Here is an 18,291-nt window from a genome sequence, read left to right on the forward strand (position 1 = left end):
AGGCAATATATGCACGTGTCACAAATAATGAAATATTGCCCCTTTGATGTTGAAGTGTGTAACAGCCACATACATAACAAAAGGTGTCAGGATTATTCTTACATTTATGCCTACTCGAAGAAGCCATGATTCAATCTTTTTTTTTTTTTTTGTATTTTTTCTGAAGCTAGGAACGGGGAGAGACAGTCAGACAGACTCCCGCATGCACCCGACCGGGATCCACCCGGCACGCCCACCAGGGAGCAACGCTCTGCTCACCAGGGGGCGATGCTCTGCCCCTCTGGGAGGTCACTCTGCCGAGACCAGAGCCACTCTAGTGCCTGGGGCAGAGGCCAAGGAGCCATCCCCAGCGCCCGGGCCATCTTTGCTCCAATGGAGCCTCGGCTGCGGGAGGGGAAGAGAGAGACAGAGAGGAAGGAGAGGGGGAAGGGTGGAGAAGCAGATGGGCGCTTCTCCTGTGTGCCCTGGCCGGGAATCGAACCCAGGACTTCTGCACGCCAGGCCGACGCTCTACCACTGAGCCAACCGGCCAGGGCCCATGATTCAATCTTAAAACAAAATAAGAGGGTGTTTTTATCAGATAATAATTTTTTACATTTAAAAAGAACTACAATTACATAAGTGATGTTTGTAAAACATTAATTGCCTTGTGGTTATGTTCAATCCAAGAGTTGTTGCCCTTTAACTCCAGTTTAAAAACCAATGCATGCCATTAACTGTAACAAAAAGAAATTAAAATTGCATAAAACCTAGAGCATGCTCCAAAAAATGGATTTCAGATTTGGAATCAGTGATGCAGAAGTATATAGAAACAGTTCTAAAACCTCATGCAACAGAAAAGGAAAAAAAAATTTGTTTCCCAGTGTAATTAATTGATTTTAGAAAGACAGAGAGAGGAAAGGAGAGAGAGAGAGAAGCATTTATTTGTTGCTCTTCTTAGGTCATTGTTTGGTTGCTTCCCATACATGCCCTAAGGGTAGAACCCACAACCTGGGTGCTTTGGGACAATGCTCTTTCTGACTGAACTATGCAGGGAGGGCCCATTCTCTCCTTTTATTCCTGCATGCTTCTCTACCATTATCCTGTAGAACCTTTTCTCTTCTTCCTGGTGTGCGTCCCTGTCACTGTGTTCTCTGTGGTCTTTCTTGAACTGATTGTGTGTGGCTGGACTAAAGACTGGGCTGGTCTTCTCCATTCAGTTGTTTGTTTTTTTAAATTTTTTTTTTTTTGATTACAGTTTACTTTCAGTATTATTTTGTATTGGTTTCAGGTGTATAGCACACTGGTTAGCTAATCACATAGTTTGCAAAGCGTTCCCCTCAATGTTTCCAGGACCCACCTGGCACCATGTGTAGTTGTCTCAATGTTACTGACTATATTCCGTGCTGTATATACATCCTCATGACTATTTGTAACTACCAATTTGTACTTCTTAATCCTTAACCTCTTTACCCAGTTTCCCAGCCCCTGTACCCTCTGGCAACCATCAATCTGTTCTCTGTGTCCATGAGTCTGTTTCTGTTTCATTTGTGTCTTTATTTTGTTCTTTAGATTATTCCACATATAAGTGAAATCATCTGGTATTTGTCTTTCTCTATCTGACTTATTTCACTGATCATCATACATTCTAGGTCCATTCATGCCATAGTAATTGGTAAGATTTCCTTCTTTTTCATGGCCGATAAATGAAACAACAGAAATTTATCATTAGCTTAAATGCACTTAAAAACCAGGATGGGAACTTATTTACCTCTTTTTCTATACCTGCTAAGCAGTATGAATGACCATCTAAAGGGAAAGTATTTTAAAAATTCCTGATGAGAAAAAAAAAATCCTTGATAAGAGTTGAAGATGAGGTTGTATGAAGAGCTCAGACCAGAGCCAGTTCTGGGTGAACGGGAGCATATTGGAAAAAATGTCAGAGACGACAGTAAATTCTGTCTTTCGTGAAGACAAACATCATTTTTCTTAGATTATTATGGACATTGACTTCTAGAATTTTAAAAATTCAGAATTCTACTTTCTTATTTTTATTTTGTTTTATTTATTTATTTATTTTGGATGAAACTGATGGGAGCCATAGAAAGCATTCTTTTCTTTTAGGAAGATAACTTTCTTTGGGCATATTTAGTAAAGAAAAACTGAGATGCAATTTGTGGCTTACTTTAAATGTTATTCTTCCTTGTGGATTGAATTCTGCCTTGAAATATAATGGGGACTACCTAAAGAGTGTCTGGAGACAGTCCCTGAAGAGGAACATGCTCTTCCCTGTGCTGATTTTATGTCCGAAGACCCACCCACACTAGAAAAAGGGGCTTCGGCATGTAGAGGCTTATTTATTTAACTTGACTTTTTTCCAGTAGTCTATAAATTTATTCTCGGTGCTGTTTTGAAGCAGCAACCAGAATCCACATTTTTCTGGTTTGTTTGTAATTTATTATTTATACTCTAACTGTATCCACAAAAGGCACAAGGCAACTTACAGAAAATGACATGTACACAGTGAGGCTGGTTTGGTGGACACAGAAACCCAGGGAGGGGCAAGGAGAGACCACAAGCCCAGCCACCTCTGGTTGAGTTACTGAATGGGGGTTATACACAGCAGTACCCTCCCATGTAGCCAGGATGACAGGGTCACAGAGTTGGTTATGTAATTATCACCTATTAGTGCCTCAACACTTTGCTAGATTTTGAGTTTTCAAAGAATTTTTGCTAGGCAATGCATTAGCAAAACTATTCTTGAGATTATAAGCCCTGTATTTAGGATTTCATAAACATTCTTTGTCAACCCATAGAGCCATTCAGTGCCTGCTCACTTCAGCCCAGCCCTACTGTGAGGACCCTGATAATTAATTTATTGTAGTTATTAAATCAAACCTGGTCAATACACACTTCACATTATTGCTCACTGTTCCTCTCCCTGAGAGATAGTACTTTAGCAATGGGGCAAGGAGGAATAAATAGGTTTCTAGTATTGATTCATGCCACACATTTACTGAGTGCTCATTCTTTGCTAGGTCCCGCAGAGCAAGTGCTGAAACAGGCATACTTGGTCTCCGTCTTCAAGGTCATATATAAAATTGGGGATAGGGGGATTTTTCCTTAGCTGTAAATTCATGGTTGTGCTCAAATACAAACCAGAGCATCCCAGGCCATGCACACACAGGCTTTTGTCTCTTCTAAAGACATTTTGATAAGAACACTGGCACATGCTTTCTGGCATTCATTGATGTTATCCACATTTCTGGGAGAAATTCAAATATGGATGAATGCACATGAGTAGCACCGAAACAAAGAACCGAGTACGCAAAAGGTTACCATGGGAACAGGCTCCTTTTTCTCCAATTTACTTTTGTATAGCAGATTCAGATGATACTTTAAATTCTTATTTTCAGTAAGAACTCAGTCTCATGGTATTAACATTTCAAGGACTTTTAAATATTGTGTTCCTATCTTTGTAGGATCCTGTTTGTGTTCCTTCTGGCATGGACATTATCAGGGAGAGGAAGAACTGAGGGCGCCAGCACCGCAACTGATATGGGGGAGTCTTGGGGCACTCAGTTCTGTAGTCTGTCTTTGCTGTTTCCTGCCCAGGACCACAGCCCCACCTCCTTTGGGATCTGCTAGGTGCCTTAAACTGAAGGTGTCTATGGGGAAGGAGCTAGATTTAAACCTAAGAAGGCTCTGTGCTTTGTGATACTAAGAATAAGAAAACCTTTAGTTTATCTATTTCACCTTAATCTCTTCTGTCATGTGTCCAGGCAGATCTTTTTTTTTTTTTCTGAAGCTGGAAACGGGGATAGACAGTCAGACAGACTCCCGCATGCGCCTGACCGGGATCCACCTGGCACGCCCACCAGGGGGCGATGCTCTGCCCCTCCGGGGCATCGATCTGTAGCGGCCAGAGCCACTCTAGCGCCTGGGGCAGAGGCCAAGGAGCCATCTCCAGCGCCCGGGCCATCTTTGCTCCAATGGAGCCTCGGCTGCGGGAGGGGAAGAGAGAGACAGAGAGGAAGGAGAGGGGGAGGGGTGGAGAAGCAGATGGGCGCCTCTCCTGTGTGCCCTGGCTGGGAATCGAACCCGGGACTTCTGAACGCCAGGCCGACGCTCTACCACTGAGCCAACCGGCCAGGGCTCCAGGCAGATCTTGAAGATGTGATAAAAATCTTTTAACAAAAGCCATCCTAGAGATTATAACAGGGGTCAGGAACCTTTTTGGCTGAGAGAGCCATGAACGCCACATATTTTAAAATGTAATTCCGTGAGAGCCATACAGTGATCTGTGTACGTTATGCATTATCCAATAAAAATTTGATGTTGTCCCGGAGGACAGCTGTGATTGGCTCCAGCCACCCACAACCATGAACATGAGAGGTAGGAAATGAATGGATTGTAATACATGAGAATGTTTTATATTTTTAATGTTACTATTTTTTTTATTAAAGTTTTGTCTGCGAGCCAGATGCAGCCATCAAAAGAGCCACATCTGGCTCGCAAGCCATAGGTTCCTGACCCCTGGATTGTAAGGATCAAACAGTAGCTATCAGAATAAGAATGAGGACTACCAGGACATTTTTGTTTAGAATGTTTTTTCTCACATTCCCAAACACTTTTAACTTCAATCCTTATCCCCATATTATCAATCTAGAGATAAAGTTTTAGAAGAAAAGGTAAAACATGGAATGTGAGAAGTCTGTTAAGGAAGAAACCTTGTGAGATCTTTTAATGGATTGGGATCTAGGCTATACTCACTGAGAAAGGACAGTTCTATATTTTTGTCAAATTAACAGATTTTCTATCAGTGTTAGCCTGGGGAAGGATTCATAGATGAGCTTCATCGTGTTCATCGTCAATTTTGATTGATTGATAGTGGTTGCCTGGAGTGTAAATTCTGCATCTGGGCAGAGTGCCACACTCAGTTAGTGATGCCTGCCATAGGTTAGTGGTGGTACTCCAGCCATGTGTTCGCTATCCCTGATCCCATGTATTCAAAGAAATTGATGCTCATCTTGAGTGTCATACTGACCACCAAACACACACACACAAATCTCCCTGACAAACCAGTCCCGAATTTCACTTAACCACAGCAGAATATAAATTCATTTTGATAGAGTACAGAACGTTCTGTTAGGAAAGTGTTTCCAGCAGCACATAGTTTGCTGCCACTTATCTGGAATATTTCTTTGTTTAGTGAAGCTATTTTATTATATAACAGCAACTCAGACATGTGAAACCTACCTGGTATGTTTCACGTCTCCAGCCTGAGTGAGTGTGACCCTTTGGTGGGACCCTGCAGCCCTGAGACAGACAGATCATTCAAGGGAGGAGGGAGTCCAGGAATGATTTCAGTTTGCTTTGGGAAGATAGATATTAATGAAGGAAATGTGCCTTGAAAGGATGCCATTCTGAGAAGGGCACAGGACAGTGCTTATATAACCAGAGCCTTGAGTGCTGAGCATCTGAGCCGCCCTGGAATCCTGCCTCAGTGGGTGGGGGATGGACTGCTTAAACAGGTTTTCCCTGCAGTCCAATACCTGCAGCTGATACTGAGGAAATTGGGGCTGGATTATGGTCTCATTTTAGTGACCTTATTTGATGGGATTGTAAAAGTTTGTGCCAAAAATTTGTGTCTTCACTGGTGACCCTTAATTACACCTAGCATGGTCCTGGGAACCCAGTTTGTGGTCAATTAATATACACTGACTTGATTTACCAGTGAGTAAAAGCAAGGTAGAGTCTGACCAATTTGTGGGGGTTATATTCTTGGTAAAACAGCAATAGAACATAATTTCTTGGACAGGTTTCATTTTTATATACTTTTCTGTTGAAAACACAAATTTTATTTGTTTACATCAAATACTTGACTGTCTCCTGTGTTCTAGGTACTGTGGACAGGACCTGGGTATATATAGTGTTGTACAAAACAGACATGGCACGTCCTCTAGACCAGTGTTTTTCAACCAGTGTGCCGTGGCACACTAGTGTGCCGTGAGACATGGTCAGGTGTGAGTATAAATACATTTAGAAACTATATTATTAACTATATGTATAATATATGCTGTGTTAGAGTGTCATTTTGTGTCATTTTGGTAGGTGGTATGCCCCAGGATTTTGTAAATGTAAAAAATGTGCCGCGGCTCAAAAAAGGTTGAAAATCACTGCTCTAGACCTTACCAAGAGAGACAAGTGCAAATAAAATCATAATATAATTAATTGCAGTCATTGTAGGGACACCTAAGGGTAAGTATAGGGGTTTATAAAGACAAAAAATAGGGGAGGTTAACCCAACCCACTGGTATCAGAGAGAGCTTCCTGGAGGAGTTGAAATGTAGACCAGGATGTAAAGGATAAATGGAACAGAGAAGAGGGCAGTGGAGAACAGAGCAGGCCGCAATGAATGACTCCAGAGTTTCACAGGGTCCCTGTGATCCCATAATTGCTCACACTGTGTTGACCAGGACCAGAACGGATCACTGGCCACCACCATTCTCACTGTTTTCCAGGAGCCCGGCCTTGGGTAGCTGTTGACTCTTCTGTCCTGCTGATTTTGCTGCATCATAAGTTCGCTGTGGAAAAAGTCTTTACTGTTGATGTCTATAATTTACTTGCTGAGATGATGCCACAGCAGCTCTTCTTGGAAAGTAATATTTCTTTTTCAGCTCAGCTGTTAGTCTTCTTGCTGGCTGCCCAGTTTGAAGGCTAGCCAGTAGTAGCAGACAGGCAGTACCAGCAGGCACCTGTGAGCAGAGGCCAGAGGTGTTCACAGGCTCTGGACTCAGAAAGGCTCCGACTTTGGGTTCAAACTGAGGCTCAGTAGTTTAGAGTTTTGACTTAAGGTTCACAGCCTTGTTTATTTTTTTCTTTTCTTTTTAAAAATTAATTTATTGATTGGTTATAGGGAAAGAGGAAAGGAGAAAGGGAAATCAATTTGTTCCACTTATTTATGCATTCCTTGGTTGATTCTTGTATGTGCCCTGACCGGGGATGAATCCTACCACGTTGGTGTGTTCGACTATGCTTTAACTGACTGCATTACCTAAGCAGGGCTAGCCTTGGTTTTCTTATCTGTAAAATGGGTAAAATGGCCATCTCATAAAGTAGGCTTGAGGATTAAGTTAAATGAGGCAGTGTATCACTGTACTTGGCACAATGAGTACTGGTCATAATTATCATTTGCTCTTTGACATCCACTAAAGCCAGCCTGTCATCCTGTGCTAGACACATAGAAGGAGATTTTGTTGGTTGACTAATTAAAGCAGAATCGTTTTCTGTATTAAATCCATTTTAATCTCCTCTATAGATTGGTGGATTTACCATCCAGTCTTCAATAGCTATCAGAAACGTTCATATCTGTCATGTCAGTTACATGACCAGTTGAATTTTAAAAAGGCTAGTAGTAATGGTGTGGGGGGATGTCTGCTGCATATTTGCAGGTCTCTGCTGCCTTCTCTGTAAGGAGGTGAAGCTGGCAAAATTACATGCACCGAGTGTATCAGAAGTGGCCACCTCACTGCTGTTTTCCCTAATGAATGTATTTCACAGAAAAAAATGTATAGTGCTGAAATATATTTCCATTAAAAAGTTATTCTTCAGATAAGGCATATAACTCCACAATGCAGTCACATTTCATCCAGGCAACCAGAATACTTTAACTTTTGCTTCAGATTTGATAGGGACCAGCAGCATTCTTGGTTACGGGAATAATACCTCATACTTCAGTAATAATTGCCTGGTCTTTTTGTAGCTCCACTCAGTAAAATATGCAAATTTGCCAAAATAACCAATAGATAATTTAACACAGAAAGCTTTAAATTGTGTCTTAATTATGCTATGTCAAAAATAAAAGACAAGTGGCTTGGTTTATATTAGAGTAACCTAAGTAGCATAAACAAATATTTCATTAGCACTTTGTTAATCTTGTACTTTGGCAAACTATTTACTATGATAAATGAATTTCCTTTTCATTTGGAAAAAAGCCAGTGACTGTGTTGTTTTTAGTTATAGAGTTGAATTCTTTGAGATTGTTACAGTTAGCTAAAGACAAGAAACAAAAGATGTTTTAAAAGATATTTTCCCCTAAGAAATTTATTTCTCAGATTTAGATGATAATGGCTTTATGAATGGTTTCTTGTTCTTTCAATTTTCTTTGAACATTTTCTTCAAAGATGCTTGGAATGAAAGTACAGAGATTTTGCTTTTTATGAAAACCAGCTAAAATTCACTAGTCTTGACTACAGATTACCTAGAATTGCTGTGGCTTGGAGTTCTCACAGATGTGTGTGTTCAGCTGTCTGTTTGACATCCCCAAGACAGAATCAAACTGCTTCCTTCTTGCTTCTCTCCCCTTCTCCTAAATCCCTGTTCATGACTAATCTTAATGCACAGGTAGAAACCTTAACTAGAAATCCCAGCATCTTCCCTGACTTTCCCATATAGTGAGTGTGAAGCCAGTAGGCATGGCCACCATCACAGCCGCCCGGCCCATGCAGGTTCTCATTAGATTTGGACAGATGGTAATGAAACATCGGAGCCAAGAACTGGTGGGCCATCATCTTTAGCCTAGCTTACACCTGGCGGGCAAGAAATACACACAGTGAGTAAACACTTCCCTTTCCATTCAGGGCTCCCATAGCCACTGACTTATCCGAGTTTCCTAGAATCATAGGTTTTAGCTCACTAGCCTTATTACATCTCTGTTTCCCATCTCCTCTCTACACAAACTCTGCACAAACTGGCTTCTCCTTCAGCACTCTGCCATGTTGGCTGCTTCTCCTCTCCTCCACGTGGCCTTTTTCTGCTCTCTTTACTCTCTCTAATGCTAATCTCAGGAACCAAGAGAGAACAAGCTCCTGGTCTGCCCCACTTTATAGTATAGAAATCAAGACCTTTAATCCAATATACAAACAAGGAAGTCTCTGATACCAAGTCACTCATCTGAGGTATAATGGGATTCCTCATGAGAGTGCACCACCCCACATCAAAAAGGGTAGGAAAGGCTTAGTCCCGAAACCAAGGCCCAGGTTACAAGGATCCTGCCTGCCCATAGCCCGCCCCCAACACACATTAATATAATCACATCCATCCCAAGCAAGAAGGGCAACTAATATCATCACCTGGGTGACGGGCTTCCATGTGAGCAGCACCATCCTTAACAAAGTGAGCATAATATATTTTATCTGCCCAACAGTGAGTTTCTTCATTGTATAACTTTTCCTCCAAATTGTTACCTTAATGTATGTCCTTTCTTTAATTTCCCCCTGCCAGGCTTTATCGTCACTTGCCCAAATTTGTCATCTCACTGTCCTGCTTATATTATAGTCTTTCTCTCCCCACTTATAATCCATCCTTCCACTGTCCCAGTTTTCCCTGACTTGGTGACTTATTGGCTTCAGCTCTCAAGCAAATTCTCATTGTCCACAGATTAAGCCCAAGCTCTTAGTGTACAGTCAGATCTTTGCCATCAAGCTCTGACCTGCTCTTCAGCCTTCGCTCTTTGCCCCTGTTTCTCCTGTGGTCCACACCTTAGCCCAGTTACCTACCTACATCTTCTTGAGTGAGATTCATGTCTGGGCCCACATTTGTCCAGCCCACAGTGCTGTGCCCCTCTGCTCCCATTAATGACATTCTTGTCACTGAAGCCCTGCCTCAGCCCATCCTCACCTATGTTTACTGTCAGTGACCCTGCTGTAGGGACTTTTCATGGTGTGCCTCTGTTACAGATCTTGTATTATAATTAATTGTCCACGCTTCCCATGAGTCACTCAGGAGGGAAGGCTCATTTCTTATTTAACTTTCATTTAATGAAGTAATTTCCCTTTGGCAGTAACTCAGCAGCTTCTCTATTACTTCTTGGTGTTACTGTTTACTATCTTTTCTTTTCTTTCTTTCTTTTTTTTTTTTTAGAGACAGAGAGAGAGTCAGAGAGAGGGATAGACAGACACGAACAGAGAGAGATGAGAAGCATCAATCATTAGTTTTTTGTTGCGCATTGCAACACCTTTATTGTTCATTGATTGCCTTCTCATACGTGCCTTGACTGCGGGCCTTCAGCAGATCGAGTAACCCCTTGCTCGAGCCAGCAACCTTGGGATCAAGCTGGTGAGCTTTTGCTCAAACCAGATGAGCCTGCACTCAAGCTGGCGATCTCGGGGGTCTCGAACCTGGGTCTTCCGCATCCCAGTCCGACGCTCTATCCACTGCGCAACCACCGAGTCAGGCTACTATCTTTTCTTGATGTACACTATTATCAGCACAGAGACAGGATGACAGTTCATCTCTAGATATATACTTAACCCAAAGATTTGAAAACAGATTAGCATACAGATATCATATGCTAATTTTCATGCAGCATTATTTACAATGGCCAAAAAGTGAAAATTACCTAAGTGTCTGTCAAATGAATGGCTAAATAAAATATGGTATATGCAGCTAAAGGAATATTATTTAGCCATAAAGTGGAATAAAGGTCTGATACATACCTTAATATGATTGAACTTAGCCTGACCTGTGGTGACGCAGTGGATAAAGTGATGACCTGGAACCCTGAGGTTGCTGGTTTGAAATCCGGCCTTGCCTGGCCAAGGTACATACGACAAGCACCTACGGAGTTGATGCTTCCCGTTCCTCCCCCCATTTCTCCTTTCTTTCTTCTTCTTTCCCTCCTTTCTCTAAAATCAATAAATCTTTAAAAAATATGATTGAATTTAAAAAAAAATTGCACTAAGTGAAATAAGCCAGACAAAAAGTACAAATGTATGATTCCACTTATATGAAATGTCTACAATAGGCACATTTATACAGGTAGAAGGTGGGTTAGAGGTTATCAGGCTGGGGAGAGAGGGAAATAAGGAGTTACTGCTTCATGGTTGTTGTCTTTCTGTTTAGAGTGATGAAAATATTTTGGAAATAGATCATGGTGATGGTTGCACAACATCATAACTATAATTAACTCCATTGAACTGCACACCAAAAGATGGTTAAAATATTTTACCACAGTAGAAAATATATAGTTTATGTAATTAAAAAAAGATGCTACCACCAAATACCCTTATGCACCTATGTTTCAACCTGTAGTTAAAAGCAAGAACAAAATATATTTATCTTCTATGTTTATCATTCTTATCTTCCTAACGTATCATATATTTCTTGAAGTTAGGGACCTGTCCATTTGGAATATATTCTTTAAGAAACATAGCTTTTGTTTTGGAGTTTGGAGTTGGTTGTTTTTGAAATTGCTGCAATTTTTAAGATGGAGTTATTTTACTTGAATATCAATATGAAGCTGTTGACTGGGTTTGGAACATACTGGTATGTTTTCTGGCCTGCTATCTAAGAATTGTGCATGTGAACCCTGATACCATTGAAGGGAAAGGCAAGTAGTCCAGCTAGTTTTTGCTCTTGCTGTTTTAAGCAAGGAACTTGAATGAGTAGGCCAATTATAATCTGTGGATGGGAATCATACTGATTATTTTTTGTTTTGTTAAAGGAAATAAAAATGTGGTTTCTTTCTCAGAGTATAATGATTTTACTCTTCTAAAAAGTTAAAATGTATTTGTCTTTTATGCTCCTACAGAAACTTTAAAAACAAAATAAGTAGTGATGACAAGCTAATAATACAGTTGAGTTTAATATACAGGTGACTATATAAAAGCCAAGGCTCTTGGCCCTGGCCGGTTGGCTCAGTGGTAGAGCGTCGGCCTGGTGTGCAGAAGTCCCAGGTTCGATTCCCGGCCAGGGCACACAGGAGAAGCGCCCATCTGCTTCTCCACCTCTCCCCCTCTCCTTCCTTTCTGTCTCTCTCTTCCCCTCCCGCAGCGAGGCTCCATTGGAGCAAAGATGGCCCGGGCGCTGGGGATGGCTCCTTGGCCTGTGCCCCAGGCGCTAGAGTGGCTCTGGTCGCAACAGAGCGACGCCCCGGAGGGGCAGAGCATCGCCCCCTGGTGGGCAGAGCGTCGCCCCCTGGTGGGCGTGCTGGGTGGATCTCGGTCAGGCTCATGCGGGAGTCTGTCTGTCTTTCCCCGTTTCCAGCTTCAGAAAAATACAAAAAAAAAAAAAAAAAAGCCAAGCCTCTTAATATCTTGATTATTTTATTTCTGAGTGCCAGGATTTTTTTTTTTTTTTAAATAACATAAGTGGGGAAGAATGCGAGCCCATATTTACTATGATCTTGTATAAATCTCTTGTATCAGTCACTGTCAACCGTGAATTCTGTGTGACAGGAGCTAACAACATGGTACGGAAAAGTGATGTGCTTAATGCTAAAGAGCTTACTGACAACTAAATTTCCTTTGTTCCAAAAGTCTGCCTTAGAAATTACTGTTGACTTCGCCTTTAGCACATCTTTTTAGAAAATTATTTGGCCCTCATGTGATAGTTATTTCTAATAGATTTTCCTACCATTTTGAACTTGGACAGGAAGTGAGCTGTAGGGGCAGTTCTCAAATTTTAACGTTCCTTCAAATCATCTGGATGGAGATCTTGCTGAGAAGCAGATTCAGATTGGGAGAGACGTGTGTGTGTGTGTGTGTGTGTGTGTGTGTGTGTGAGAGAGAGAGAGAGAGAGAGAGAGAGAGAGAGAGAGAGAGAGGGGTATATCTCATTGCTAATATGCTCTTAGGTGATGCCAGTGCTTCTGGTCTGTGGACCACATTCTGAGCAGCAGTAGTTTGGGTGGAAACCTATTTCAATTACATGATTTTGATGTTCTGTAAACTGGTTGCAATTTTTGGTTGCTAGATATTTGATGCATATTTTTATGAAAATTATTTATTATTTCTGAAATTAATTTTAACTGGACTGGATGAAATATATGCACATATAGATAAATACATACACTGTCAACCCTGAATTGCAAGCTAAATAATTTATGGAATGTCACACGTATATTATTCAATTTAAAATTATATGGTTACTTTTATTTTGAGATGAAGAATACTTAGAATTAGGTTATTTCAGGCTTTTTAAAGCACTTATTTAGGTGTCTTGCTCATATGCTCTTTAATATAATAAAATGGGTAAGCATCAACCTTACTACTACTCCCCATCTCTATGGAATTCTTGAAAAATAGTGAAATCTGTATATTCTAAAATATGCTTGAAAACACAGAAATGAACTGGATTATCAATGTTTTAAACCTACTACTTGAAGTTATAAGGCTTTTAAATTTAGACAGTTTTTATAGTTCTTTTGCTTGTGTCTTTTTGAATTGGTACTGGTCCTGTTGATATTTTCAAACCCTGTATAAAAATCATTACATGAGGCCAATCTGTTAGTAAAGCATGTAGAAGAAAGCATAAATACTTTTCTTTGTTGTTTCAGATTCTTTACAGAGTTGGAAGCAAGACATCAGAATAATATCTTCATAGATGACATCAGCGACATTGTGGAAAAACATACAGCATCCACGTTTGACCCGTATGTGAAATACTGTACAAACGAAGTCTACCAACAGCGAACACTGCAAAAATTGTTGTAAGCTATATTGACTATTACAGTTTTAATTTCTAACCTTGTTTTAATTAAATCACATTGATTGAAGTCAATTGATTTCTTAAATTATATTTAGAAGTGCCTTTTGATGAGCTATTTACCAGGAAGAAATGTTGACAAGTATTGCTTTCAGGGTAAGCATGTTTGGGTAGAAAAATCTAGTCTGTGGAGAATGTTCTCTCTAAAGTAATGATGAATTCTAGCATGTTGTTGTTTTCCTTGTTTTGTTTTTGTTTTTAAATGTATGATCATTTCAAAGCCTCCAGTTTTCTAAGCCTTTAACTAGCCATTAAAGTATTTCGCCTGAGTCCAAGAGAGAGCTTTTGAGTAGGTTGTTAGTGCCTAAAATCCAGAGTTTTCTCTGTGACTTTACAATTCCATGTAAACAGCTTCTATTAGTTGTTTATAGGAATTGCTGGTTTTCCCCGGGGGTAGTCTGAGAAGGGAAAGTCTTAAGGAAGCCAATGGAAAAAAATAAGTTCTTAAAGACTTTAATTATGAACCAAAAAACAAGCTTTAAATTTCCCTCCACACCTTTTCTCTTTGTCCTTTTTTGGTTACTATGAGTTCTGGTGTGATATATATTTCATCTCTATCCTTAAGAGTCAGTTGTTGTTTAGTAATGTCTAGAGTGTCTTATTTTCAGGGGCCTTGTTTAGCTCAGGTAGCTATTGGCTTTACAGTGCACTTGTGCATGCCCACTAGATGCTGGTAGTTATGACAACCAAAATGCCTGCAGACACTGATGAATGCCCCTTGGGGGGAAGTCCCGCCCCACAGTTTTCCTAACCCCTCCGAGTAACTGCTGCGGTGAAGGTTGCTTTATAACTTTTGAAAATGCAAGTTACCTGTTCTCAAACAAAGCCTTAAATCAGAGCTATATTTCATTGTGTTTTCTTTTTTTTTTTTTTTTTTGGGTAGAGTTAAAAAGAATGTGAATGGAAACTGCTGTACATTATGTAACTCTTAAAAATTAAAAGTTTTATTGAAATTAGCTTTATGTTACCATCATTTGAGCTTTCACGTGGAAACTAGTAGTTGTGTTTACAGGAGCTTTGTGGCAACTGATGTGAATTTACAGTTAGGACAGTGACATGCAAATTTACTTGCACTTTGGAAACTCCTGGGAATCTGAAAACAAACAAAAGACAAAGCCTAGGGTTCATCCCAGACTGTGTAATCAGACTCTTCAGAGGTGGGAGACTAAGTAAGAGCTCCGTGACTTAGAGATGATGCCGGTGGCTTAGCCCTGCTGGGTAGCGCAGTTAGTTAGATGGCATCTCCAACTGCCAAGGTTGCAAGTTCCAGGTCAGGCACAGACAAGAATCAACCATGGAATGTATAAATCAGTAGAACAGCAAATGATGTTTCTCTCTCTCTCCTTCTCTCTCTCCCTCCCTTCCTCCCTCTTCCTGCCTCTTCCTAAAAATTAATAAATAAGAATTAGAAAAAACACACACATATTTTAAAAAAATAAATAAAGATGCAACTGTTTTAGAGTTTGATTTTTTTTTTTCTTTTAACTTCCTAAAAATAGTTTCAACTGGCAGGAGGGGAAACTTAAAACTCCTTATTTTGAGAAAATGAAATTAATACACTGATGTGAAATTTCTTTTAATTTGCTATTCTGAGTATTTTCTAATTTATTTTTAGCAGACATGAACCAAATCATCAAATTTTCAAAATACATTTTTTTAAAGGTCTCAGTCGCCACTGCCCTGCTTCTTGGCCTGCCTTTGCCTCCAACATGAGATTACAGAAGGCAGGACCGTCCCTTCCCTACCTCCTTTTTGCAAGTCACAGTGGAGCTTGCCACAGCTCCTCCTGGGGTGCAGTGAGGGAATGGGGAGAGAAAGAGGTAGAGGCACCCACTGAAATTCAGGAGATCTTGGTTTGACTTCTGTCTTTACCAAATGTGAGGTCTGATTTGGCAAGTTGGGACCTTTGTGAGGCTCCATTCTTACTGTAATCCCCTCTTGACCTCTCTGAAAAGTTATGTGGGTGGTTCCACATAGGATCGCACGTGTCAGTGCATCTTGCTAAATTTCATTAAAATGTTGTGGCAATATTATTACTGTATTTTACGTCACTGGGAGAGAAGAAATACTCTAACAGTAGTCAGACGTTTTTCTGTCTTAAATGCTTTGAAATATTCCAGAAGCCGCCTAGTTAGTGAATCCAGTCTGACATATCTTTTTTAGATTGTTGTCTAGGGCTAGAGAAGTGGCAAAAACAAATAATTTGTCATCTTTTTAATAAAATGTTTACAAATGATCAGACATGAGGTCCAGTCTGTATACTAATTTGTAATTGATACATTCACCATTACGATGCCATTGTCTCATTTGTTTACTTTCCACTTCTATAAATTTCTGGCTCATACATTTCATCTTATTGTTCATACTGTTACCTTAAATTCATATCTTATATTCAGTCTTGACTATAAAAGCTAGACAAGCCATCTATGTAATTATGTATTCATGTTGTTCTATATATTTAAATATCATTGATAACATCTGAATTTATCACAGTATTTCATGCTACTATATACATTTATATTTGCTTCTTAACTTCAGGAGGCAACATATTGAAGTCTCTTCTCTCTATGTTTTCCTCAGAGCCACCAATCCATCTTTTAAGGAAGTATTGTCGAGAATCGAGTCCCACGAAGACTGTAGGAACTTACCCATGATCTCTTTCCTCATTCTCCCCATGCAGAGGGTGACTCGCCTTCCCCTGCTGATGGACGTAAGACATGATTGGGTGGCTCTTCCCTCTGGCATCAGCTGTAGTGCCATAATCTGATTAAGAAAATTACTGTTCTATCCCATTAATATGTGACCCCCTCTACAAAGTCTCCCAATTAAGTGGGAAGGTGCTATTCGGTTGGAAAGTCTTGCTTTTGTCTAATACCTTTGGAAATAAACTTCAATTGAGGTTTGTATGTCACTAAAGAATTTAGAGTACATTACTAACTCAACATGCTTCCCATGAATTGGGAAGAATATTGATTTCTTGAAGTCAGAACTTCTGGATTCTCATTCCGGCTGAGCCACTAGACCTGTGACCTTGGGCAACTCATTTAATCTCTCTAGGCCTCAGTTTCCACAGGCCCATCATTAAGCTCCTCCCTCTCCTGCAGTGTTCCAAGATACTGTAGGAAAAAGACTTCAACCTTACAAGGCATAAATTTGCCTCTATCTTGCCTCTATCCTGTATTGCACAAAGTGGGTGAGAAAAGTCCAGCTTCCTTCTCATTTTAGGGAACATTGATGAAGAAAATGGGTATTGATTTTGAAGAGTTGGAAGACAGAGCTAGGAGGAGTGAGTAGATGCTGCAGGGTATATGGTACCCCTGGGAGGAGAGGAGGCAGTGGTCCCAGGACCTGGGCACTGGAAGGGCTAGACCTGCAGTGGTGTCTATGAAACAAGAATAGGGCTGCCCAACACAGCTGCCATCTAGCTACATGAGCAAATACCATTTTTTTTTATCAAAGTGAAATATTTTGTCCTAGTTCTACTTTAAAATTGGATCATAATGTTAGCATAAGGTCGTTTTTAGCATTCTTGATTTGTACAAATTCAAACACGGGATAAAAATAAAGCAAAAATTATGATTTAGGAAGGTTACCAAATAAACTGTATCTTCTATATCCCATTATAAATTCTAAGCTATATTCACCTATCCTGTGCAATGGATAGAGCATCGGCCTGGAGTGCTGTGATCCCTGGTTTGAAGCCCTGGGCTTGCCAGGTCAAGGCACATAACAGAACAACTACTATGAGTTGATACTTCCCGCTCCTCCACAGCTTCTTTTCTCTCTCTCTCCTCTCTAAAATCAACAGATAAAATCTTAAAAAAAAATTCTAAGCTATATTCTAAATGAGGATTGAGATTTCACAATGAGTCAAAGTGTGTGATCACAGTCACTTCTTGGCTCTGCTGCATGGTTTTGGAGAGCTTGTGGTGATTGTCTCACAATTCACAGCACCCTGCTGTCTCTGAGTTCACCACAAGCTGCTTACTATCTTCATAGTCTTCCCCATCCATGACCTGTAATTTAGAACTTCCTGTAAACATTGAAAAGCCTGCAGAATTTGAAAGTTTAGCTCTCTAATTTTTTGTGTGTGTGATCAGTATTTATTATTGTAAGGATACAATGCAGCCTGGTTATCAAAACCAAATTTTGACTTTGAAAGTTTTTTTTGTTTTGTATTTTTCTGAAATTGGAAATGGGGAGGCAGTCAGACAGACTCCCGCATGCGCCCGACCATGATCCACCCAGCATGCCCACCATGGGCGATGCTCTGCCCATCTGGGGCATTGCTCTGTTGCGACCAGAGCCATTCTAGCACCTGAGGCAGAGACCCCAGAGCCATCCTCAGCGCCCTGGCCAACTTTGCTCCAATGGAGCCTTGGCTGCGGGAAGGGAAGAGAGAGACAGAGAGGAAGGAGAGGGGGAAGGGTGGAGAAGCAGATGGGCGCTTCTCCTGTGTGCTCTGGCCGGGAATCGAACCTGGGACTCCTGCACGCCAGGCCACTCTACCACTAAGCCAACCGGCCAAGGCTGAAAGGTTTTTTGTTTTTTTAAGGTTCCATCCCCACCTATGCCCAACTTGCCCACTCTGCATCTTGTTCACATTGTCCTTGGCTTCTACTCCACGTTCCATTTCCACACGGTCAAAACAAGCACATCTGTTGTACATTAGCCCCAGTGCGCCTTCTCTCCTGAAGCCCTCCTTGATACTACTAACTGGGATGAGCTTCCTTCCTACTTGAACACCCATAGCGCTCAGAAGAA

General features: G+C 40.7%; 1 protein-coding gene across 2 annotated transcripts in view; it reads left to right on the forward strand.

Annotated features, from left to right (window-relative positions):
- ARHGEF26 (Rho guanine nucleotide exchange factor 26) overlaps positions 1 to 18,291 on the forward strand; it is a 136,965-nt gene that overhangs the window by 67,039 nt on the left and 51,635 nt on the right. For both annotated transcript variants that reach the window (XM_066369910.1, XM_066369911.1), the window contains exons 6-7: positions 13,319 to 13,471; positions 16,108 to 16,237. In XM_066369910.1, the coding sequence (XP_066226007.1) occupies positions 13,319 to 13,471; positions 16,108 to 16,237 (283 nt within the window). The remainder of the gene's footprint in view (positions 1 to 13,318; positions 13,472 to 16,107; positions 16,238 to 18,291) is intronic.

Source organism: Saccopteryx leptura, chromosome 2 (genome assembly GCF_036850995.1).
Source record: "Saccopteryx leptura isolate mSacLep1 chromosome 2, mSacLep1_pri_phased_curated, whole genome shotgun sequence".
NCBI lineage: Eukaryota > Metazoa > Chordata > Mammalia > Chiroptera > Emballonuridae > Saccopteryx > Saccopteryx leptura.